Source organism: Nylanderia fulva, unplaced genomic scaffold, assembly GCF_048542155.1.
Source record: "Nylanderia fulva isolate GAGA-0341 unplaced genomic scaffold, ASM4854215v1 Scaffold120, whole genome shotgun sequence".
NCBI classification, from domain to species: Eukaryota; Metazoa; Arthropoda; class Insecta; order Hymenoptera; family Formicidae; genus Nylanderia; species Nylanderia fulva.
This window is the reverse complement of record NW_028189410.1, coordinates 325249-353002: the sequence shown is the minus strand read 5'-3', so window position 1 is coordinate 353002 and position 27754 is coordinate 325249. Positions and strand designations below refer to the sequence as shown.

At 30.9% G+C, this 27754-nt stretch overlaps 2 protein-coding genes and 1 non-coding gene across 6 annotated transcripts; 2 read left to right on the top strand and 1 right to left on the bottom strand.

Moving 5' to 3' along the window:
* The first annotated feature begins 3085 nt into the window (after nt 1-3085).
* Nucleotides 3086-3206, top strand: LOC114930735 (5S ribosomal RNA). Its single transcript, XR_003819517.1, has one exon. It is a non-coding gene; the product is annotated as a 5S ribosomal RNA (ribosomal RNA).
* Nucleotides 3207-13100: 9894 nt separating this feature from the next.
* LOC114930724 (tubulin beta-1 chain) lies at nt 13101-22019 on the top strand. Its single transcript, XM_029302575.2, has 2 exons — nt 13101-13288; nt 20357-22019. Exons 1-2 carry the CDS (start codon nt 13232-13234, stop codon nt 21641-21643), a joined length of 1344 nt encoding a protein of 447 aa, XP_029158408.1. The 5' UTR covers nt 13101-13231; the 3' UTR covers nt 21644-22019.
* Nucleotides 22020-22949: 930 nt separating this feature from the next.
* Nucleotides 22950-26891, bottom strand: LOC114930725 (uncharacterized). Of its 4 annotated transcripts, none has more exons than XR_014923995.1 (10): nt 26804-26855; nt 26232-26424; nt 25928-26119; nt 25707-25802; nt 25420-25578; nt 25061-25296; nt 24771-24931; nt 24491-24649; nt 23588-23881; nt 22950-23428 (listed from the first exon to the last, which is right to left on the bottom strand). XR_014923995.1 is itself a non-coding variant. In XM_085479497.1 (10 exons), exons 1-3 carry the CDS (start codon nt 26834-26836, stop codon nt 26002-26004), a joined length of 315 nt encoding a protein of 104 aa, XP_085335623.1. In that variant the 5' UTR covers nt 26837-26891; the 3' UTR covers nt 22950-23428; nt 23588-23881; nt 24491-24649; nt 24771-24931; nt 25061-25296; nt 25420-25578; nt 25707-25802; nt 25928-26001. The 4 variants fall into 4 exon arrangements, 3 of the variants coding, with proteins under 3 accessions (XP_085335623.1, XP_085335624.1, XP_085335625.1); XM_085479497.1 differs by having other exon boundaries at nt 26833-26891; XM_085479498.1 differs by having other exon boundaries at nt 25158-25296; nt 26833-26891.
* Between the last annotated feature and the right edge of the window lie 863 nt (nt 26892-27754).

Below are 27754 nucleotides of genomic sequence, written 5' to 3'. Positions count from 1 at the left end.
TAGGATTAAAATAGAATATCCTGAGGATATCAGTTATATCCATATTAGATGTCATTTTGGATTTTCAGAGGACATCCATGTGCTACCTGGGATTTAATAAAATTTAATTATCAATGAAATTAAAATTTACAAATTTAAGATTATATAGGTCGCATATTCAGCAGAGAAGCGTATAAAAGATGCGGGCGAAAGAAAGAGCAATAAAAAAAGGAATGTAGAGTCTGCAGCGGGTGTAGCCAAATATGGACAAGTGGTTCCTTGCGTCGATCAAGTAAACCTTCGTCTCTCCTTTTTTCTCGCGTACTATTTCACTTTCTTTTCTCTTTTCGCAAAAAGAGCACTCCTAAAGGAGTGTCAGGATTCGAGCATCTCTCTTCTTCCCTTTCCCTTGTCCTTAATTTCGAGGATCCCATAACGATAAAACACATCGAGTCCGTTCCTCGGACACCAGCATACGGAAACCATTGAAAGTTTTATTATACTGCGGGCGTATAACAATAAATTCATCCGTTTTATTCCGCGACTTTCACAAGATTGCTGAAATTATATGTGTTTTTTAGAGGGTTCTTACGCGTTTGAAGAAATCGCGCGGGTATAAAAAAGTGCTATAAATAGAATACTATTCAATATTAATTGTTGAATAAGTGTATCTAATGTAAATAATAGTTTGTGATAAATTGTTGTAACAATTCTTTTGTGATTTATTAATTAGAAACGTGCTTGAAAAATTATATTCTTGTGATTTAATTTAAAACTTCTGACTTAACTCTTTTTCTCTCTCTTTCTCCCAACAATCGAATGTCACAATGAGTCATTCTTGTATTTTGCCGATATAACAGTACAAAAAAGCGACTAACGAGATCGCCTTGTACGACCCACCCAACATCGCGTGGAACTTCTGGCTCTTGATTCCTTCTTCATTAAGTGGGAGGTCCTTTTTTATTGCCTTTAAATGGCATCGATGGCACCAACGCATTGTGTAATGCTTAGCAATCGATTAAAAAAAAGACAAACTCAATACATAGTTATTATCGACATTTATATCAATTTAATTCGCTCGTAAAATAAATTTAAAAAATATATAAAGTAAAATGAAAAAAAAAAAAAATAGTAAAACTCTAACTTCATCTCTCATATAGTAAAATAATAAGTGTTATACATAAATTAAAAATATTTGCATTGTCATTTGTCACAGCTATGTGTAAGACAAAAAAATAGGTAGATTTTCAACTTTTTTTTTACAGTACAAAAAATCGTGATTAAATCTCTCTTTCTAAGTAGGTTTACGTGACGATCTCTAATTTTTTCGCTATTTTTCTTCTGTTAAAAATCGAGAACGTGTGAATGTGCAATCTCTTTCTTCTCGAAGCGAACGGATATAATTCTACCTTCAGAATCAGATGCCAAGAGACTGATTTATTCTTTCTCCTTCGAGACTTGTACATACATACACACCGTTGACGATCTCCGAGAGCAGAAAATAAAGCCATTTACGGCAAACAAGCGGACGTTGTCGTCTGTTTTCGTTCGACCCTATGAGAAAGTGGTTATGTGTCTCAAAATCTTAGCTTGAATAATATGAAAGAGAAATACCTTCCTCAAATGACATCTCCGAAAACGTCGAATTGCACATGAATAAAATATTATTTCATTATACTTATCTCATTTTTGTATATGGAAAGAAACTGCACATTTATGCAAAAAGAAAAATTGACAATGTAATAAATATGTGTATAATATAAATATTTATTAATATAATAAACTTACAAAGTATACAAAATCAAAAAAATGACTCGTCATAGGCTGCGTTTCGATATTCACTGTTAAATTAGTACTGAAAATCTATAGATTATTATATAACATTTTAGTTATCTGTCTCACTTTAGTTCTGTTATATTTACATTATATAACTGTAATAATCCATAAGTGGAAAATTACAACTTATATTTACGTTATGTATCGTATACGTTATATTATCGGTTATATTTTGTTATATAGTGACAATATGATAATTCCCATACAGCACCGATAGATTGCAAAAACATTACAACAATCTTTTACCGCAATATTGCAATATTGCAAATTCACTGCAAAATGTTGCTACATCATTGCTGTTGAATTGCAGCAATGTTAAAATGTTCGCTTTTTGGAAGATAATAAAATTATTGATTATCGTTAACATCTTTTATTGTACAATATTGCAAAAAATTATTTTATTACAGTATTATACCCAGCAAATACCAAGTTACAGTTATATAATTGTTAGTTGTAATTTTCCACTCAACAATATAATTGTTATAATACACGTATTATATTTTTGAGTAGGAAATTACAACTAACAATTATATAGCTGTAACTTGGTGTTTGCTGGGTATATGTATATACGAGTATTACAATATATAAATTATAGAATTTGGATTACATGCAATATTTCCGAAATATTAATGTCATGTTGCTACAAGTGTGCTAGAATTTTGTGCACCTATATCTCTGCAATGTCTTTATAATGTTGCATTGCAACTTGCAACATTGCAACGTTGCTGCAATATAATTGCAATAATCTGTGCCGTATGGGTTATATATTTGTGTTTGCTTACTTTAGTAACTTTTTTCACAGTTATTTATACAAAAAGGAGAAAACTCGCAACTTTCTTCGTTATTTTTACGTATTTGTAAACAATTCACGAGTTAAAAAAATTCAATCTCTATAACTTACTGTAAAGCATATCTTACTGTAAAGATTCAGCTTGATAAGAATTCATTCTTAAAATTGTTGTACAATATGATTCATAACAAAGTTATAAATGATTAAAGTGAAAATGACATTTTCTCTTCAATTTGCGATGACAAAAGAACGAAATTTAAATTAAAAAAAACGATTTTGCAGGGAAAACTTTAACGTGAAAATGTCACAAAATTTAAAATAACATAAATTTTTTAAAATTGCTTAAAAATTAATCTGTAAAATTGATTTGTAGAAAATAAAAAAAAAATAAAATTTCTGTGTTTTGCATTATTTTATTTATACAAGTCTTAAAATTCTCAAATTATGTACATTTTCACAGAAACCGAGAAAGTTATTTTTGTTAACGGTCATATCACGTTGTTCAAGCACCAGTTCTCGTCCGATCACTGAAGTTAAGCAACGTTGAGCGTGGTTAGTACTTAGATGGGTGACCGCTTGGGAACACCATGTACTGTTAGCATTCTCTTTTTTTGTTTTAATTTCAAATTTTATCGATTTAATAATGTATACTGTTTGTTTTAAATTATACAAACTTTTTATGTAAAAATCTGTTTGACCTGTTCTTTTTTATTTTGTTTTATTGTTAAATCATTGGTTTTAATTATTTTGGTAAAAAATTCAATAAAACGTTAATTTATAATTTTTATCTTTGTTTTAGTTTAATTTCTATTAACAAAAAATTATTGATTTTATATATTCAAATTAATTAAAATTTATTTAAAGAATATTTTATATACGAGCCCAAATAACGTTTAAAATATAAAAATATAAGAAAAGAATAGCAAAATTACATAATTTAAAATGGAATATTTTTAAACACAAAACAGAAATCTTATTTATTACTCTACAAATTAATTTTATAGATTAATTTTTAAGCAATCTTAGTAGAAAATTTGTCATTTTAATGTCCCAACTCGAGCACGCTAAGTTTTTGTTCATTTTAATTTTTTCAATGTCAGATCTAAATCGTTTTAACTATACAGATGATAATATCATAATTTTTTCAAATTTTGTGCGACACGTCTACAAAGTGAAAAGAAAATTTTCCATTTCGTTATGTTCGTCGTTTTCTATACGTAAAAAATATCAGAATTAAAGAAAATGAAAAAAGAGCTATGATCTTTTAAAAGGAGAGACTTCAATTTTGAAAACTCATTTTTCAAATTAAAATTATCATTTTTTGAAGTAAAGTTACAATTATTCAAAATTGGCTATTTTTTGAACAATTGTTTCGATTCCATAATTATTTTGAGAAGTGTATAATATATGTGTATATATATATATATATATATATATGTATATATATAATTGAGTTTAAATCTTAGAACTAATTACTAAAAAATAAATAAAAGATATATATCCACTTGACATTATCTATATAAAGATCTTTTGATGGTCAAATATGTTTAGAGATGTAATAGCACCACCCAATTTAACACCCGACTACCCGACTTTAAGCTAAACTTAATTATATATATAATTAATTTTTAGATTTAAACTTAATTATATATATATATATATATATATATATATATATGTATAAAATTAAATTTAAATCTAAAAATTAATTACTTCAAAATAAATAAGAAATATACATATGTATCCACTTGACATTATCTAAATAGAGATCTTTTGATGGCTCACCCAGACAGCACAGAATATTTATAAAATATTTATAGAATATTTATAATAATTATTTTAATATTTTATAAATAATTATCATAAATATTTAATAAATGTTTTTGTAGATTTAGATTCAATAGATCATAAATATTTATATATCGTAAATATCGGAAAATATTTACGATACATTTTTATGATAAATATATATTATAAATATATTTATTAAATCATTATGATACAGATTTTTTATAATTTATATTTTCTTTAATAACTACTAAGTAAGAAATCATGAGTTAAAAAGACATAATCAATGATTTTTTAATCAAAACGATCGGTTGGTATAGTCTAATCTAAAATTTGATCGATTAGATGCTTTTGTGTTTTCCAATCTCTATTAGCCATTTATAAAAAGTTAAAAATGTGAAAAAAATGTGTATAAGTAACTTATTAAACATTTATTTTAAAATAGAACACAAAATTATAACATACACTGAATAATACTTATATAGGCAACAGAGTAGTTTAACAAATAAATTTACGTACACATCGATATATACGTAAATTTATTTGTTAAAAGACATTTTGTTGCAAAATGTAGCTCAAAAATAGAAATAATTTTATGATATTTATAATTTTATAAATTTCCGTTTTTGCCTTATATAATTCTCACGACAAAAATCAAATACGAGAAAAATACGTCACATAGCGTAAATAAAAAAACTAACAATTTAGTAAAAAAATATATGCAAAATAATTACAATAAATATTTATCTTTACATGCCAAAAATATTATATAAAATATTTAATCTATGTTTTAATAAATTGTTAAATAAAGATTTTTATAAAAGATTTTCAAAATATTTTTCAAATATTAATATTTGAAAAAAATATATTCATAAATATTTATAAATCTTTATCATAAATATTGTGTGTCTAAATTTGATCATAAATTTCTTGCTGTCTGGGCAATATATTTAGGAATGCAATGGCACCACCCAATTTATCAACTCCCGACTACGTCTAGATTACGTCATAGAAATGAGACAAATAAACAGACCTGCGGAAGCATTTAAGTGTGTATCTGTTGCCGTTCACCTTCTTAGGATCAATAAAGTACCAGGCAGGCGAGGCACAAGGTCTGGTCTGAGTCGCTCCTGTCTTCAGCCGTGCCAATCCCTTATATATCACATGTCTTATCTATCTATCTATATATATATATATATATATATATATATATATATATATATATATAATACATATATTTTTATTAAAACAGTTTGACCAAGTGACAAACGTCAAACTCATATTTCACATCTACAATTTCCATCATTTTGATATCCAAATATGGATTTTATCCTCATCCCAACATTCTCCATTATTCTAACATCTTTCATCTTACCGGATTTGTTTATTAATCATCAAGATTGTACATATAATTTTCTAGATTTTCTAAATTTACTTTTCTTTCGGCTCAATTATTCTTAAATGCGCAACATGCAAATGTTCATCGGCCATAATTGCTATTATCTTGATCAAAGCTGATCGACTGGTCCGTAAAAATGGGAAATGGGAATTTCGCACGTGACTCACCCTGCGGTAAATAGTGTATCATATACATACGTATATATGAATAATATCGATTGTTGGCAATGACTCAATGGTCGCCGTTTCCATGAATCAAGGTAGTTTTGTGCAAAACGAACCCCTCGTGTCGCGATGGTTCGCTTCATCGAGGTATGTTTCTGCGCGGTTTGCACGAGAGGGTGGGAATGGACACTTACCATCCATCCATCGCTCGTCAAGGTCGATAACCGTAACTCATGCTGAACCTCCCTTGGTGCGACATGCGTATAAAATGTCGCGGGTTCGCCTGTTGCCAGGTACGAATCCGGCGACATCCGCGATATGTATGTCGACGTGCGATTGATTAAATGTGGTATCAGAGAAGCCGGGAATGATCATAAATCAAGTGTTAAGCTCGGATTGACGTGAATAAACTGTGCCACGATCTAGATTTCTCATAGAGAGATTTGCATTTGAATCCCGATCAAATCGAGCTTAATTAAAGCCAAGAGAGCATGCCTTTTTAATTAGAAATGCATTTGAATATCGCATCTGTTTGAATCGAATCTTTCATAGAAATTAATGAACTTAATTGCGCTCGCGTCAGAAACACTATTAACGTAATATTATTTTGCTATAGCTAATTTCCACTTTGAACTTTTACGCGTAAACCTGTGTAATATGTATATGTATATCTGCAGATACATATAATAAATACAGTAGAAAAAAACAATATAGTCAAAAAGCAAATAAGCCAATTTTTAATCTAAAATATTTTTACATGTAACATGTACCTAATAAATGAAAATTTTATGTAATTATATATCGCAAATATTTGCATAAAATATTATGGAAATTATTATGAATTGCATATTATTTAAAAATCTACATTGAATAATGGAGTACCTAGTAATTTTGCATTTTACATGTACATTAAAAGCGATAAATATTTTTTAACAAGTCTTTTTTTCTGTAATATTAATAAATGTTTTTCTTCATAATTTCTTTTTATTTGAGAAATCTATTATCGCCGTTTTGAAAAAATAATATAGTAGTATATATATATATTAATGGAGTTTCACACTTTATTACTTAATAGCCAATAAAAGTTTATTAAAAAAATAGCGATTAGCTTAAATTTTTTGTCCCGCGTGCGCAAAAAAGTGTGACATTAATTAATACCAAATAGATACACAGATTGATCGCTAATTTTCGCGACACGGCCATGTAATGACGTCACTTTTTTTCCTCGCATGAGAACGTGCTCGGATATGGATCTAAACTGATTCATGATGTCATCTGGCGTTTATATACTCGCGAATCCGCTACTTAATAGCACAGCCAACGAAGGACAATGGACATTAAGTCGAGTGTTTCCACGTGGATCGTTCTCTGTCAGGCATTATGCAATTGCCCGAGGCAAGATTTACCAAAATCTTTTCGATTTACATAAAAACTTCCTCTCAATTGTCACTATATATATATACAATGTACAATATTTTTATCATTTGTTAATTTACTTTTTTATATTTATATTAATATTTAATATAAATTTTTAATATTTATATTTTTTAAATATCTTTTTATATTATTTATTTTATTTTCATACTTTTAATATTTATTATTTTTTATATTTGTTTTTTATTTATATATTCTTTATTTATATACTATATTTATATATTTTTATTTATTTATATGCTTATTATATAATTATATATGTTTAATTTTTTTATACTGATTGATATACGCTTAATTTTTCTATACAATTATTATATATGATTTATATATGTATATTCTTATTAAATTTTTATATAATTAATAAATATATATTATATATTAAATTTATATGCAATATATTTTTTTAGTCTTCCCTGGCGATGACGACGGCGAGCGCAAGATTGAGCCATACAAGGTAACGATCAAGGCAGAACCGGCTACACCCTGCCGTGTCGTCGCCATTGTCGCTATCTCTCTCGCTCGATCGCGTGCATGTGCGTGTCGTATGAAAATTGTATGCGTGCGCGACAGCGAGGAATAAAACGTAATATTAAATGTTGCGCGCAAGGGCGCTTGACCCGGCCATAGGTGTGTGTGTATGTGTTGGTGTGATGTAATGTTTCCTCATTGTAATAAGTGACAGAACGAAAGAGTCTGCGTTGTCGATGTAAATAAGACTTGTTGATGTTGTAAAATAATGTATCAGCCTTCGATTTTGCATATTGGAATTCATGCAATTATAATTCTTTCGTAATATAAACACGTTATGACCTTACCCATACAGCACACAAGTTTGCAGCAATATTGCAACAACATTACCATATTGTACATTGCATAGCAATATTGCAGAAATATTATATAGGCATGAATTTGCAATGTATAGTTTATACAACGTTGCAGCAACGTTTTAGAAATATTATGAAAATAAAATTTACACAAAAAATATTAGGTAGTATTACATAATATACATATAGTAATATTACATATATATTTTATTGCATTATTGCTGCAATGTTATAGAACAATATTTCTAAAAGCGGACATTTTGCCGTGCAATCTTGCAGCAAAATTGCTGCAACATTTCACAATGTTTATGCAATGTTGTAATATAGCAATGAAATATTGCCACAATGCTGCTGCAATCTTGTTGTGCTGTATGGGTAGATTGTCACATCCCATACAGCACCGTTAGATTGCAAAAACATTACAACAATCTTTCACCGCAATATTGCAATATTGCAAATTCACTGCAAAATGTTGCTACATCATTGCTGTTGAATTGCAGCAATGTTAAAATGTTCGCTTTTTGGAAGATAATAAAATTATTGATTATCGTTAACATCTTTTATTGTACAATATTGCAAAAAATTATTTTATTATTGTATTATACCCAGCAAATACCAAGTTACAGTTAATATAATTGTTAGTTGTAATTTTCCACTCAACAATATAATTGTTATAATACACGTATTATATTCTTGAGTGGGAAATTACAACTAACAATTATATAGCTGTAACTTGGTGTTTGCTGGGTATATGTATATATATTACAATATATAAATTATAGAATTTGGATTACATGCAATATTTCCGAAATATTAATGTCATGTTGCTACAAGTGTGCTGGAATTTTGTGCACCTATATCTCTGCAATGTCTTTATAATGTTGCATTGCAACTTGCAACATTGCAACGTTGCTGCAATATAATTGCAATAATCTGTGCTGTATGGGATATATATGTATATATATGTAGGTGTGTGTGTATACTCTATTTCAAAGTTTCACACTTTATAAATGAAATATCTCAGAATAATGAAGATAAAATGAAATAAAAATATTATGAATATTAATGCCCCATCTTATTTCTTAGACGGCTTGTTTCTGCATTAGAAACTTAATTTGCTATTTTCTAATTTGGTATATATTTTATTACCGAGTTTGTGTTTTAATTGAAAAAAAATAATAATCCGAAATTCTTATCTTACACTTATATAAATTTTGCCTTTTGCGCATTTGTTATTTTCTACTACACATTATACAAATTGCCTCAATTTCAATATGTATAACAGAATGATTAGAAAAAACGTCACGTATATGGTTGACTCATCGTTTTTAATGAACGAACCATTAATGTTCATCTAAATGCACGTAATTATAAGTCTCTTATCGTATAAAAGCTTAAATGACGCACGAAAAATTTTTACGATATCAAAATTATTTGTCATATATGTAAATTCCAAAAAATAAGAAATAAATAACTTGTGCAAATAATATATATTAAAAATTAAAAATAATTTAAATATTATAGTTGAATAGGAGAAAAACATAGATGATTCCTGAAAATTGTTTGAATTCCCAGTAAGCAAGAAATATTTAATCAACATTTTAAAATGTTCATTTTATATAAATTTTCTAAACGTTACGATATAATGTTTTATAAATATGTTTAAAATATTATTAATAAATATTTTAAAAAAATGTTAATTGATGTTTTATAAATGTTTTAAAAATATGATTTAATAACGTATAGCTCTCAAAATATTAATAAAATATTTTAAAAACGTTAATTTCAACATTACCGAAACCTCTAAATTGATGTCAAAGTTTGTTCATAATGATATTGCATACAATGTTAAAAAACGACATACTTGACAACAATAATAGCAATGCTTTTTTGCTTACTGGGTTTGAATCTAAATTGACAGGTGTATTTTTTATTATTTCTATATTTCGTATTAATAATTATTAATAATTGTAATATAATTTATGAGAAATTCTGTTTATAGCGTCTTTTCAGCACCGTTTTTATGAATGGACTTTTTCATGCTATTTATGTAATTACGTGTATGATTATACACGCTCATCGTACATACACACGTATAGTACGTAGTACACGTAATGCAACCTAATCTTCTCTTAACAGGATTTGTACTTGAGGCGTTTTTGAGGAGGCGTTACATATGGCGCGCCAACGGATCTTACGTAGAAATAACAAGACAGGAGATTGCCGTTAAGATAATGTAATATCACATAAATATAACCGTGAAACGAATACAATACTGCTTCCCAACAAATCTGCATTTTCGCGAAAAGACACTTTTAACTGTAAATTTCTTCTGCTATATATACAAAACGTTAGAAAAATATAATAATACGAATATAAAAAATATATTTAATATTTTATTATATGATTTATACATTTATATTATAATACATTTTTTAAATAAATATATATATATATAATAATTATTTATTATAATTTATTATTTTTTTTATTAAAAAATATTCGCGAAATAATGCGCCGAAATTATCCTACAAGGATCAAAGAATTAATCAATGAAGATTAATTATTAAAGGGCCGTATAATTAAAATGCATTCCTTCGAAAATCGCGTATAATCATGGCTACATTTTGTTTTTTAATTAAAAAATCCCCCTAGGAATAGATATGAAGACAACTGAACTATTTACAGGGTGATTCATTTTAATGAATATTTCGAAAACTATGAAAGATACGAAAAAATATTTTAAACAAAAGTTTTTGACTTCAAGGGAGACATAAGATAGTGTCATTGATTTAACCTTGTATAATTATTGGAAGGTCATGTGAAGGTCACCTTCAATTTTTAAAATAAAACCTCCTATTTTTTAACCTATTTTTAAATAGTAGGTTCTATTTAAGAAATTGAAGATGACGTTCACGTGACCTTCAAATGATTGTACAAGGTCAAACCGCAATGATACCATCTTATGTCCCTCTCGAAGTAAAAAACTTTTGTTTGAATAAACATTTATTTTTCGTATCTCTCTCATAGTTTTCGAAATATTTTCCTAGAGCGATTAAAATGAATCACCCTGTATATGTGTATATGATTTAAAGGTCCAAAACCTCCATAAAGCTCCAACATAAATATGTCACCTTTTTGAGAAGAGTCACGAATCGAAGCGTTCGTGGAGAGCATTCTGCATCTGCATCTGCATTCGTGCAGTTTGCAGGCCACGCCTGCGAATCGATATACGCTTGCAAACGCGCGCATCTCGCGAGAGATGCACGTCCGGAAACCTCGGCGTAACAAAATGTCAGATGGTATATCTGGAACAAAGCGTTTCTCGCGCTGTGCGAGGCAAAATTATTGACGTCTTGTATCGAACGATCATAGTAACATTCGATCGAACGGTTGTTCTCCTTCATCTTGATAGTTCTCCCTTTAAAGAGATGGAGAAACCTAGCTTTACCTACATTTATGTATCAGGACCGGTGCCCTTTCGGGATATTTAGGGCTCCAGAATTTAAAATTAACGGTCAAAATTCCAGCATTAGAAAATTTATAATCTTCGTGACGTGTTATACAAAAATTTTATATCGTCACATTTTTTTAGGATTTTTTTCATGAATTTAGAATATCGTAGATTTATTAACTGATTAATACGAAATTTACAAATAACTTATTGTACATTTGCAAACTAATATAAAATAATTATTTTGTAAAATTTTACCAAAATTTTAATATTGTAAGTTATACGTACTTTTTTATTCTACAATCTTTGTGACGTTATACAAAAATTTTAATTATATCGACACAATTTTTTTAGAATTTTTATTTATAAATTTGTAATATATTGTAGTTAATGCGAGATTTAAAAATAAATTATACATTCGCAAACACTAAGTAATACAAAATAATTATTTTGTAAAATTTTATAAAAATTTTAATATTGTTAATTTTATAAATTAAACATACATATAACAATAAAATTATGTATAATTCCACAATATTTTTTATTTTTCAATTATTATTTATTATTTTTTTAATTAAAACTGAATCTTCTAATTAAAAAATCTTTTTATTCTATAATTGGCGATATATGAAAGAACGATTGAAATGTCGTATATGAATAAAAGTCAATTTAATGATTTTTTTGTTACATCGAAAACACAAATATTGTATAATGATCACATACATATCTATTTGCGCTGGTGAGGCGTGTTTGTCGAGAACCATGATCAATGAAAGGTTTTATTGTATAAATGAGAAAAAGAGAGAGAAAAAGATATTACCAGAATTATCATTATCCAATCATTAGAAAAGTAGACATAAACTTCTCATTTATTAATTTTTATTTTTATTTTTATACTATTCATTTATTTTTATTTTTTTCATTTAATTATATTTATTTATTTATTGATGTACACGACTATTATTATCATTATATATAAAGAATTTAAAAAATTATCAAGTGACTATATAATGCGAGATATCATTAACCTAACATAACATATTAAACCACATTAATAATTAATAAAAAGGAAATACACCTTTTCGACGAAATCAAGATACTTCTGCATTTAACTTTCATTGCAGTTAATTAGAAAGAATATTTTATTGAAAAAAAAGTTGTCGCGCGGGGCCCCGTGCGACTTAGCGCCGAGCCTGACATCTGGCGTCGTAGCGGTTCCTCTTGAAATTCGCCAAATCGAAGCCGTCATCTCGGCGGCACGCGAGGATCGCGCGCATGCGCGCTGGCCCCGCGCAGAGTCGGCGACGCGGCGGCGCGTCGCGTCACTCGGGCGGCTCCGCCAATCGGCTGCGCGCTCCTCTTCGCTCCCCTCGCGCCTCGCCCTTCTCGTCCTTCCCCCCGCCGCTCGCGAGGCTTGAAAATCTGTAACGGACACCGCAACCGCTGCATACTCGTCTTTGGACTCTCGCGACGCGTTGGTCTGTAAACGTCGAGTCAGTTCGATCCGTACCCAGGGTATACTCCTTCTATCAAGAAGTCAACCGTGTCCGATAAAGAGCCAACATGAGGGAAATCGTCCATATCCAGGCCGGTCAGTGCGGTAACCAGATTGGAGCGAAGGTAAATAGGCAAATTCACACGTGTTCCTTTGTTCGCGAAGTAGGCAAGGGAAGATACTCGTCTGAAATTATCTGAGGTTGTCTCGAGATCGATCGCGGTGGTAGAGTGACGTCATCCTGGAAAGTGTGTTTCGCCTCGCGAAAAAGCGAGGCCTTCAGACCGTCGATTCTTCGTTGATTCGCGACTTCGAAGCGATATATATTTCGAGGAAGTATCCGTGGAGCCTCGCCCGCTCGGCGGTCGAAGACCTGTCATGGCGACAAGAGCTCGCCGGCCGGCCGGCGCAACCCGCCTAACGGATTTTTTTCCCCTCTATTCTTTTTCTTTCGCCGCGTTCCTGGCGGCCATCTTCCCTCTGCGCCGTGTTGTTTTTTCTCGCCTTCCTCGTAACATTCGAGACTGCTCTGCGTCCGTCGAAAAACGCGAAAATCTGGAGGAATAGACGACGAGAGTATTCTGCGAAATTATCTGTCATTTGGGACACATCGAGCCTCTCCTGGGTGTGGCATATCTCTCTTGGCGACAAGAGATCATCGGTTTTGCTCGGCGATATCGACCGGCTGCGCGCGCATCTCTTCTCTCTTGTCCCACGTCATTTGATTTTATATATTCTGCTTTATTGTATTTAATATACACGGAATGAAATCGTCGTATTTTTCCTGTTTATCTTTTTTTCACAACATTTCTCACCGTCTTTTTCTACGTCTCGCGTCACTTCACACTTGCATGTCGCTAAAGGCGAGTACACACCGAGCGACAAATAACCAATATTGATTAATTGACGTAAAATATGTTGATACTCGTGTCGCATAATTTTAATCGGGCGAAATGTTATTACGAGATCGAGATTGATGAGATTGAATATTTGATTATATAACTGCATCGGGAACGAATACAATTAGTGTCTGTGCGGTGTGCACGTCCCTTAAAGCAGATGGAATTCCTACGCTACGTATGTCGGGATCGCGCTAACGGCTACGCGTTCGTCGCATAATGGCGGTATTTTAAAATTTTTATACGACGCCGTTAACGGACGCGATCATATACGTTATCGCGAATCTATCTTGTTAATCATGCGAATCGGCATTTTCTCCTTTTTTTATAGTATTCCTTTATTTTATATATTTTTTATTTATTTATTAATTTATCGATGTACACGATTGTTATTATCATCATGTATAAAGAATTTAATGAAGAAATATAAGAGTTGTATCGATAATTCGATTTTTATTTGAAAAAATTATTTTATGGCACAAGGAAAATTTTTTAGGTTATAAGAAAATGTTCAAAATTTTAATCTTACGATATTAAGTGCGTTCTGCTTTTATTTTATTTAGGATAATATAAATCTTGAAAGATTTTTTTTATTTTATAAGACGCTATTCCTACTCGAACAGTCTGTGAATAATTTACAAGATTACATGAAAATGGTAAAAGATCGCGGGCAGAGAAACTGATCAACGTTCGCCGTCATGCTCCTGTAATTTTTAAGGCTGCTGACGCCAAGTCAATGTCCGTTTCTCGAACTAACTCACAATTAATTTGATACCATATTAACATTAACTATTTTACTTTTTGTAGAAAGTTTGTTAGAGTAATAACGACGACAGTAACAACGAATTTAATTCTTGACAAGATTTTTTTTTATTTATTTATATATATATATAATATATATATAAAATTGTATATATATAATATTATATATAATTGTATATATATAATTGGATATATATATAAAATTGTAACGTTGCATTATTAATTCTGTGCGAAGCATTTTTTATGTTATCTAAATATTGTTTGTGATATTGATAACTGAATTATCTTTAAGGAAACATGAATAATCTGATAAAAAGTGTATAGCATTTTAAAAATCGCCAAAACAAGACTCAATTTTTTTTTTCTAGAAATTAAAGGAGACAGTCATAATCAAGATACATTAAGTTTCATTATTTTATAATAAATTTTAATTTAGTAATATACATAGACATACCCTTTACTCATCAAAATACATTAACAAAGCTGTCGTTAATTAAAAGAAAATATATAAATTTAAAAAATACAAATATATTTAAATTTATTTAAGACGATTGTATAATATCTCTGGTAACTAAAAATCAATATATATTAAGTTTTATTATTTTAAATTTTATAATAAATTTTAATTTAGTAATAAAAAAATTAATAAATTAAAAAATACAAATATATATTTTCCATACATTTTAAATTTATTTAAAAGATGCTTGCATGATATCTGCAATAACTGAAAATCATCGCGATTAATGAATATTTTTTTCTTTTAAGGATAAAAAGCTGGAGCGCGGGTTGTAAATAAATTCTCCTAGACGAACTCGTTGTGTAACGATTATTCGAATGTCCATTCAGCGACGCCTTCGAGTCCAAGGACACCGAGTCTCGCGTAGCGCGGCAACGCGTTCCCAAATAAAGGAAGCCGGCGGCGATATCCTCTCGCCATTTTCCTTCGCATCACCTCGGCCTGTTTCGAACCGTTTCGCTCGTTGTCGACCCTCTCGCTGGATATAGCCAGGTGTATCGATCGCGCTCGGTTTCCTAAGGCTGAATTTCGTCTGCCGCGATGCGACTCGATGACGTTCGTCGTTTTGCGCGACGAAAATTCAGATAATCATTTATCATAAAAATTAAATGCAATTTAAGGACGAAGATGAATTTTCATGAATTTATGAAGTCCTTTGGAAAATATATTTTTTTTTTTTTTTTTTTTTTACCGACGATATATCGATTATTTTAGTATAAAAGTTTACTAGTAATATTGCTATTTTATTTTTTTAACATGTGTTATCGGTTTTAAATACTTTTCATATAGAGTAATATCGCCATTTCAAGATCTGGCTCGTTAGCAGGAAGAATTTATGAGTAGGATCTATTTTCCAGTCAGTGCGGGCAATTTGCGTTCTTCATTTTCGAAGCTTTATGATCTATTTATATCGCGTTGATTATTAATTTTAATTAAATTGAAAAATATTCCACTTTACATTGAAACAGGATGCTTAATTACAGTTAATTATTTCCATTTGCAATGCATTCGTATATTTATACGAATACATTTTTTATGAGATAGGGGATTAATTGTTTACGTGTATTTAAAATTTGTTTAAAAAATATTAATACTTTATATTAACCGATAACTATATTTTATGCCATTAAAATTAATTTATCATAGGATCATCGTAGCATTTCGTAACGGTCCCTCTAACAGTTCTCATTTCCTATATTAAAAGTCAGATTGTTTTATCGCATTTAAAGACTTATCAACAGCTCGCAATATAATGTATGAGCTCATTCAACATTTGAATTCATTAGACATTTTCCTGTCGAATCCTTGAAAGAGAGAAAAAATATAAAAATATTTTTGACAATTTCTAAAAAATATAATAATGAAACAATATTAAAAACAGCACAATTAATCTCTTTTTAAATTTATTTTATTTTTAGGATATGTAATAGACAATTTTTCTAGCTACAAATCTCTTCTGCATGTCTTTATTTAAATTTATTAAAGACATTTTCTCGTCCAATCCTCGAAAGAGAAAAATATAAAATATTTCTGACAATTTCTAAAAAATATGATGTAAAATAAAAAATATAATTAAACAATATTATAAACATAATTAGTCTTTTTTTATTTTATTTTTAGAACACGCAATAGTTAATTTTCAGATTGTCTAATTGATATTTTTTTCTCCTCAGACGCATTTTTTAAGACAATTCTGGCTCCAAATCTGTTCTGTCAAACGGTGATTCATGAAAAGGCACCCTCGGACTCGTTCATAGAACAATTGCATTTATGTCCGCTCGGCGGTTATGCAACGCTTAACTTAAGTGCAACGTCGCATATACGGCGTGGATATGCATTTAGAATAACAATACGATTTCCGCTGGCTTCCGATAGCAATCTGCCTCTGACGTCTGAGAAGGAACGAGAGAAAACGAAAATTTCGGCGAGGACTGACTCGAGAGAAATCGACGAAGGGAAGGAAAATGAGGGCAAACTCGGTGCATAATCGTGCGATCGCTTAATGTTAATTGCATGACCGTATCGTGGTTTTACGGTCATCATCTCTATATATAGCAGTGACATTGGTGACTCATGTATCTGTAACATATATATGTACGTACATATATCGCAGTCGAGAGGAAAAGAGGGAAGAGATCTCTTAGCTTTCGTCGACGATGCTCATATATGGTCACCGCTTAAATACACCCATCGTTTTCACGTGGGACGTGTAGGTATCGAATGGTAGGCGGACTTTGACGGTTTTACGCTGACTTTCACGCGTGTCGTATATGGACTTCTGCAGATTAATCGATGATATCTTCGAGCGAGAGGAAAGTCTCGCCGACAGCGATAGAAAACATTTTAGCGATTTGATTTTTTTCATCCGTCTGCGGTCGTGATATGTATACTCTTTTTTTAATTAAGTATAATTTTGTAAAATCATTATTTAATTACTAAATAATGAAACACAATTTATTTATGTAATTGAGTAATAATTTATATAATTTATCAAAATTATTTTATTACATTTTTGTTAATTTATTTATATAGTTTAATAATATAAGTAATTTTATAATATAATTTTTTAAAAAAAGAAAATATAAATACGGACATAATTTTTTTAAACGCATGATTAGCTAAAGATATATCTTTATAATCGAGATTGCTTATTTTATGATACAAAGTACACGCTTAATTAAAATTGCAAAACGAAGTGAAATCTCTTTCGTCTTATCGCGCGCGTGCCCCTTTTAATAATTAGACATGGACAAATTGTCGGGAATTACAGATTTCCGCAACAGAGTGTCGACTCTGTTGTGAGATTTCAGGAGAATGATGCATAATTTAGTACCTTGTCATATGTCTTTCCGTTATAATCGCGCGATGAGAGGTGTATTCCTGTACCTACAATAAGATTACATTATATAGCTTAAGCGATATAATTACACTTAGTCTAGCTACATCTGTTATCTCTGCACGCTCTTTTGTACTTGAAGATGCACGCGTTGCCTCTTTCGCACGTCGATTTCCAGAAATATACCACGGGGTCTTTGAACCACACCAGGATGGAATAGAGAGGAGATACGTACATCGGGGACCGCACGCGGCGATTTCGTAATTAGCGTTCCCTTTTGTTTGCAAATATAATGTTACAAGCAGATACGCCCAGTTTCTTCTCTCCTTCGCGCATGGAGATCCTCGTAATCGCCTCTTCGTATTTAGTTTTCGACTAGAAATCAATATTCTAAAAAATTAATATTCACTTCAAAATATTTTTTTATTTTTCTTTATTATTTATTAATTTTATTTTTTATTGATTTATTTTTTAATTTACTATTTTAATTTATTAATTTTATTTTTTATTAATTTTTCTTTCAAAGTATTTTTATTAATATAATTTCAAAATTAACTAATGTTCTAAAGAATTAATATTTATTTCAAAATATTTTTGTATTTTTTATTATTTATTAATTTTATTTTTTTAATTTATTTTAATTTATTAATTTAATTAATTTTTTATTAATTTTTCTTTCAAAGTATCACTAATGTAAATTTAAAATTAACTAAAGAATTAATATTTAATTAAAAATATTTTCTATTCTTTATTTATTACTTTTTTAAATTTCTTAATATAATTTAAAAATTTTGACGAGAGGTGTCTCTACGAGCACGGTATCAATTAAATGTTGTATGGGGATTTGTATAAATACAAATTCAGTTTAAATAAAGAAATCTTTATCGCATCACTTTATTATAAAATTGAGGCATTTTACGATTGACATTTCAGTATGAAAACGAGCGATTACAGGCAATTACCGTGACGGAACAAGCGCTTCCGCGAAGATTACATGGTACGAGTGATCGTCGCATAGCGATGAGCTTCTTCGACGTGTCGATCGACCAACCGGCTCCGATAGATGCAAACGAATCTGCGTTTACGGTTACTACCGGGCTAATTAGTCCCTATTATCGCTCGGGCAATTCGATCAGAAGCCTTGCTCTAAAGAAGAGACAGAGAGAAAAAAAAGGAGGATATTTCGCCGTGTGTGCAGACTTCTCGGATGTATTACGATTAATTACACGCGAGCTATTCGCCGCGGAAGGTCGTTGAACCGGCTCCGTTAACGCTTGATACAATGGAAGGCTGGAAACGGATGCGAGGATAATTGCGGAGAGAGAAAACATTGCGGTGAAAACTTCCTTCTCTCGCGCGCATGCGCGCAGATGATGATGCGAGAGTCGGAACGCGTATCTAATTTTTGAGGCGGCGCCGATTGGTTCCGGCACGGATAACTCTTGCTAAACGAAGGAAATATGCGCATGTATTTCCTTGATCGAGCATCTCGCGATTGTCCATTACAATGGATAAAATTTAAAACAAAACTTGAATGTTTTAATACTATAACATGTTAAAATAGGAATTTGGAGAATTAAGGCGTGTTAAAATTTGTCTAGTTTCAGAATAGACTCTCTGAAAATTTCTTCATTTAAATTGAATTATTATTTATACAGAATTTATTTACATTGAATTTATATTTATACAGATTCTTATACAATATTTAATAATAATTAATTGATATCGTGTTCATAGAGACCTCTCGTCAAAAAATGTAATCTTTTCAGAAGCTATTTTGAGATATACATTAATTTGATACGTTAATTTTTTAATTCTATTAAGAATACTTTGAAATAAATAATAGAAAATTAAATTTGTAAATAATTAAATTAAAAAATAAATTATATACTGTATACATAATTTGTCTATTTTTTGGGAGAAACCATCAAATTTTATCGAGATTTAGGGATTTGTCCAAAATTTGAGTACTTAATAATATACAGAATTTATATTAGGTTTCTTGATACTCAGCTATATTAGATAGTGACGTCAGAGACGAGAAAACACAAGCTGAAAATTGTTGTGTGGCATTTTTCCTTTCACGAAGGAGCCTTTTAATCGATAAAATATGTCAATATGTCATATAACGCTTGCTATATCAATAAAACTATTCTTACACGATTTCTTTGTATTGCAGTTTTGGGAAATTATCAGTGATGAGCATGGCATCGACCCGACTGGCACCTACCACGGTGACTCCGACCTCCAACTGGAAAGAATCAACGTATATTACAATGAGGCATCCGGCGGCAAATACGTGCCCCGTGCCATCCTCGTCGATTTGGAACCCGGCACCATGGACTCCGTCCGCTCGGGACCATTCGGCCAGATCTTCAGACCGGACAACTTCGTCTTCGGTCAGAGCGGCGCCGGCAACAACTGGGCGAAGGGCCATTACACCGAGGGCGCTGAATTGGTGGACTCGGTCCTCGACGTCGTGAGGAAAGAAGCGGAAAGCTGCGACTGTCTCCAGGGATTCCAGCTTACGCACTCGTTGGGCGGTGGTACCGGCTCCGGTATGGGTACTCTGCTCATCTCCAAGATCCGCGAGGAGTATCCAGATAGGATCATGAATACGTATTCAGTCGTGCCGTCGCCCAAGGTATCCGACACGGTCGTCGAGCCGTACAACGCCACGCTTTCCGTGCACCAGCTTGTGGAGAACACCGATGAGACCTACTGCATCGACAACGAGGCCCTTTACGACATCTGCTTCCGCACCCTGAAACTGTCTACGCCCACGTACGGCGATCTGAACCACCTCGTCTCCCTCACCATGTCCGGCGTCACGACCTGTCTCAGGTTCCCAGGACAGCTGAACGCCGATCTCAGGAAACTCGCCGTGAACATGGTGCCCTTCCCCCGTCTTCACTTCTTCATGCCCGGCTTCGCACCTCTCACGTCCCGCGGTAGCCAGCAGTACAGAGCGCTCTCCGTACCGGAACTCACGCAACAGATGTTCGACGCGAAGAACATGATGGCCGCGTGCGACCCCAGGCACGGCAGGTATCTTACGGTCGCCGCGATTTTCCGTGGTAGGATGTCGATGAAGGAGGTCGATGAGCAGATGCTCAACATCCAAAACAAGAACAGCTCGTACTTCGTCGAATGGATCCCGAACAACGTCAAAACAGCTGTTTGTGACATCCCACCACGCGGTCTTAAGATGTCTGCCACGTTCATCGGCAACTCTACCGCCATCCAGGAGCTGTTCAAGCGCATCTCCGAACAGTTCACCGCTATGTTCAGAAGAAAGGCTTTCCTCCACTGGTACACCGGCGAGGGTATGGACGAGATGGAGTTCACCGAGGCCGAATCGAACATGAACGATCTGGTGTCCGAGTACCAGCAGTACCAGGAGGCTACCGCGGACGAGGACGCCGAGTTCGACGAAGAGCAGGAAGCCGAGGTCGATGAGAATTAAGAAGAGAGAAGAGGACGTGTTAACTCTCGCGGCGAGAAAAGCGATACTCTGTCACCCTTTCCCTATTCTTCGAGCGATAACGCGAACACAAAACCCTTCTTCACCCATGCTTGTCTCGTTATTTCCTCTTTTGTATCTTTCTTTTTTTACAACATTTCTCTATTTCGAACTTTCGCGAAGCGCGCGCGCGTTTTCAGTTGTCCTTATCGCACTCGGTGCAAAGAATTTTTTTATTTTTCAATGTTTTTCTGTATAAGTATATATCTTTGTTTTCCATTATTAATTTATATACGCGCGCCCCTATATCATCCAGTGTATTATTATTATTGAGAGCGAAACCGCTCTACCATATTTGAATAAATTATTATCATATGAATCTGTCGTCACTTGCACTATTTCTTGATTATTACACAAACCTCTGGATTTCAGTGCTATTGAGTTTTGTATTTTCGGAGACTTTATACATATATATTTATATTCGTCTATTGTCATACGCAATTTTATACTTAACGATAAATAGATGTGAATAAACATTTCATGAAACATACCAAATGAGAGTATTGATTAGACAGTTATTTGATACATATCAAAAATTTTAATATGAAATTACAAGTAATACTTTTACTTAAAATATTTGTTATATAAATTAATATAAGAGTATTTGAAATGATATCAAAATTATATTAATTTACTTGAAAAGTTAATCAAAATAAGATACATAATCGGTTCTCGATGTATTGTAATTTTTTCTTATCAATTTTCCATCGATATAATTTATTTTTTGCAGAAATATGTGTATCAAAATCTCTTTGATAATATATTGAATTATATATTAATTTTTTTGAAAAGTTAAAATGAGATACATAATACGATGTTAAAATTTCAATATTTATTAAGTTTTTTTGTCGTTCATTTTCCACCAATAATTTATTTTTTAAGGAAATATATACAATATATCAAATGGAATTTATATCAATTTACTTGACAAATTAGTTGAAATGAGATGCATAATATATAGTAGATTTTCGATATTTATATTAAATTTTTTTTCTTATTAACATTCATTTTCCATCAATATAATTTATTTTTTACAGAAATATTTGTATCAAAATTGCTTTAAAGTTAAAATGAGATACATAAAACGATGTTAGATTCTCGATATTTATTAAATTTTTTCTTGTCAGCATTTATTTTTCATCAATATAATTTATTTATTTATTTTAGAGATGTGTCTCGAAATCTCTTTAAATTAGCAATATAAAATTTGATTTTATTTACAGAAAAGTACAGAAATAAATTTAGAGCTTATTAGCTGTTATCTATCCAGTCTATTTATATATAAATTTATACAAATCTAGAGCTTAGTGAATATCTAATTTTACATGATATAAATTTTATCCTAATGATATATTCTTGAAAATTTCTCATTAGTATCATTAATTTATAACATAATATATATAAAATAGGACAATTTTCCTAATTTTGCATCGAACAAAATAGAATATACTTTGGCAGTAAATAAACGGAACATAATCATAATATATGCTTACATACTACTAGTTTATAGGAAATCGAAAATTAGAAAGACATGAATATTTTTGGATGGATCTTTGTCTCTTTTTATATGCAGCAACACTAATGTCCTCGAGAAGATAGTCACTTCCGGATTAAATAATTGATAGAGATAACTAATTATTTGCATGTACACCTTTCATGACTGTTGCTTCGGTAACGTTGTTTCGAAGCCATCAGTTTGACGGCTATTATCTGTGGTTCTAAGTTTGTCTGCAAAAATGGATTAAAAAAGATTAAATTAAAGATTAAAAAGATGTCCAAAAATAATAAGATAAAAGAAATACTAGGGCATATTAATTATATGAATATTATTATTCATGTTTGCATAATTATTATGAAATTAATTCATAAATATATAATTATAGTTACCAGCTGAGATGAAGAAATTATGCACAATGTCAAAGAGACAAGTTGATCCTGGTTGATTGAGGCTCAATTCAGATGCACCTTAATATTAAATATGCTTCAAAAGCATTTGGATTTACTAGAGTAATGTAGTGCCACAGCATCATTATTCCAAACTATATATATATATATATATAAATTGCTGTTATGATCTATCATCTTGGAACGTCTTGGAAATACATATATGCAAGAAAGTGTCTTGAAGCTGGTTTCCATCTGGTGGCAAAGAACTGATTGAATCGGTATCCGTACAAATGCCTGAAAAGTAAAATTTGATCTTTTATTATTCTAATAAATGCAAAAGTATTTATCAGTTAAAATTGAAAGTAATATTATACAATATTTTGTTTTTTAAATATATTTTAAAAGCTTTTCGACTTATTAAAGTTATGTAGGGCCATGGCATTGTTATTCCAAAACCATATATGGATTGCTGTTACAATGTATCATGCACCAGTAGAAACCATTGGAACACCTTGAAAATGTGTGCAAGGAAATGTGCATAATACATTGTAACAACAATCCATATATGATTTTGGAATGATGATGGCATTACATAGCTCTATAGTAGGTTCAAAAACTTTTGAAACACATTTAGAAAGCAAAATATTATGTAATTTTACTTTCAATTTTAATTGACAAATATTTTTGTATCAATTAAAATAATTAAGAGATCAAAGCTGGTTGAAGCTGGTTTGCATCCAGTTTAAAAAACTGATAACTTGTATGGATAGATTCCATATCTATCCATACAAATGCTTGAGAAATAAATTTCCTCTCTTAATTGAAAGTATTTGTCACTTAAAATTTAAAGTAAAATTACACAACATTTTGATTTTAAATTGTTTTAAAAACTTTTAGACTTACTAGTTATGTAGTGTCACAGCAGTCATTCCAAACCATATATGAATTGCTATTACAATGTATTGTCTATTGGAACATTTTGGAAATATATGGAAGGAGATGTCTTGAAGCTGGTTTCCATTTAGTATGAAGAACTGATGGAATCTGTGTCCATTTAAATGTCTGAAAAGTAAAATGTGATCTCTTATCCTAATTGATAGAAAAATATTTGTCAGTTAAAATTGAAAGTAAATTTACACAGTATTTTGCTTTTTAAATGTATTTCAAAAGCTTTTGAACTTACAAGAGTTACGTAGCCCCACAGCATCATCATTCCAAACCATATATGAATTGCTTACAATGTATTATCTATTGAAATATCTTGGAAAGATATGCAAGGAGGTGTCTTAAAGCTGGTTTCCATCTAGTATGAAGAACTGATGGAATCTGCGTCCATTTAAATCCCTAAAAAGTAAAAAAAAATTAGTCTTTTAATTATTGTAATTGATGTAAAAGTATTTGACAGTTAAAATTGAAAGTATAAAATTACACAAAATTTTGTTTTTTAAATGTTTCAGAAGCTTTTGAACTTACTAGAGTTATATAATGCCACAGCATCATCACTCCAAAATCATACATATATGAAATGTTGTTACAATGTATTATGCACTAGTAAAAACTAACGGAACACCTTGGAAATGTATGCAAGGAAATGTGTTGAAGCTGGTTTGCATCCAATTGAAGAACCGATTGAATTGTCTTGAAGATGGGTTGTATCCAGTTTGAAGAACTGATGGAATCTGTACATCTATCCAAATATATACAAATGCCTGCAAAGTAAAATTTGATCTCTTAATTATTTTAATTGGTACAAAAGTATTTGTTAATTAAAATTGAAAGTAAAATTACACAATATTTTGCTTTCTAAATGTTTCAAAAGTTTTTGAACCTACTTTAGAGCTATGTAATGTCATCATCATTCCAAAATCATATATGGATTGTTGTTACAAATGTATTATGCACCAGTGGAAACTAATGAAACACCTTGAAAATCTTGAAACTGGTTTCCATCTGATATGAAGAACTGATGGAATCTCTGTCCATTTAAATGTCTGAAAAGTAATATTTGATCTCTTAATTATCCTAATTGATGGAAAAGTATTTATCAGTTAAAACTGGAAGTAAAATTACACAGTATTTTGTTTTTTCAATGTATTTCAAAAGATAGTGTTGAACTTACAAGAATTACGTAGTGCCACAGCATCATCATTCCAAACCATACATGAATTTATTACATCCAGTTTGAAGAACTGATGGAATCTGTCCATACAAATGCCTGAAAAGTAAAATTTGCTCTCTTAATTATTCTAATTAATACAAAAGTATTTGTCAGTTAAAATTGAAAGTAAAATTACACAATATTTTATATTTTTTAATGTGTTTTAAAACTTTTAAATTTACTAGAGTTGTGTAATGCTGCAGTATCGTCATTCCAAAATCATGTATGAATTGCTGTCATGATGTATCATGCACCACTAAAAACTATTGGAACACCTTGGAAATGCAAGGAAATATTTTGAAGCTGGTTTGCATCCAGTTTGAAGAACTGATGAAATCTGCCCATACATAGATGAAATCTGTCCATACAAATATCTGCAAAATAAAATTTGATCCCTTAATTATTCTAATTAATACAAAAGTATTTGTCAATTAAAATTGAAAGTAAAATTACACAATATTTCGTTTTTTAAATGTATTTTAGTACCTTTTAAATTTACTAAAGTTGTGTAGTGCTGCAGCATCGTCATTCCAAAACCATATATGAATCGCTGTCATGATGTATAATGTATCATGGAAACTAATAGAGCACCTTAAAAATGTATGCAAAAGAGTGTCTTGAAGCTTGAGTTTACATCTAGGTTGAAAAACTGATGGAATCTGTATATCCATACAAATGCCTAAAAAATAAAATTTGATCTTTTATTATTCTAATTATGCAAAAGTATTTGTCAGTTACAACTGAAAATAAAATTACACAATATGTTGCTATTTATTTAGTTTAAAAAGTGATTAAGATAACCATTATTACATTGGTAAATATTAAAGCAGATGTAAAAGAGAAAATTATGCTTAAAAAAAAAAAAAAAATAGAAAATAGTTTATCTATAAAAAATCTATGCAAATAAAAAAAAACAATTAACAATTACAAATTTATCGACACGATAAGAGTAATATAATAAACATTTCATGTAATAATCGAAATAATGCTCTCGTTTCATCAAATAAAATATCCCAATTAATATAAACAATACAAATACAAATATCACACACACATACAACATCAATAAATAAATGAAGTAATTTACTCATGGATAAACAATTCGATCAAAAGCAACTTGTAAACAGTGCCATATTGTATCGAAAAAACTTGCGTTCGGAAATCCGTTCGTCAAAGTACAGAATTCGCCCGACCAATCGGAACCCGAGGATCTCTTCGCCCTGATTGGTCGATCAGAGCGCTTCGCCCTAGTTGAATAAATTTTCGAACGCAATCTAGTGTACTGCCACCTGGTGCACTTTCGAGTTGTTCGCGGTCAAGATTTGCGCGCTCGTCGCCGCTCCGTTAAATTACAAGTATATTAATTAGTATTGAATATCAATTAGTGTCCTTGTGTCGTTAATTGTTTATCGTATAAATCGCGCGACGTAAATATCAACATCGTGATCGCGATCGCGCGCGCGAGACGTATCTCACTTGACATATCTCGGCCTCCCGAAAGATCACGTGACATCACAGCAGCTGACTTGAGAACAGCCGGGAGCCGCCGAAAGTTCGCGAGTCGTGTTATTGGGCGCGAAATTTTCCCGGTTTTTCGGTGTCGTCGAGTGTATTTCAAGGACGTTCGTGTGTTTCCGATCATATTATGATAAATAAAGTAACGTGAGTGTTTTTGCAATAGAAGGAGGAGACCCAGGCATCGGGCAACGACGAAACAACGATGGGGTAAATAGAATTTATGATTTCAATTATATTTAACCTTTTATTTGTTATCAGCTAGTAAGATTATCCATTTATATATCTGTTACTGATCCATGATCCACATTTTACATTACTGTGTAATAATAAATGCAAAATACCCGAAATTTTATATTTTGAGATAATTAGAATATTTAATAAATATATATGTATATATATATATATATATATACAATATATACATATATATGTATATAATTTTTAAAATCAAATATTTGTATATGTGTATACAATACAATTTTTATATTATA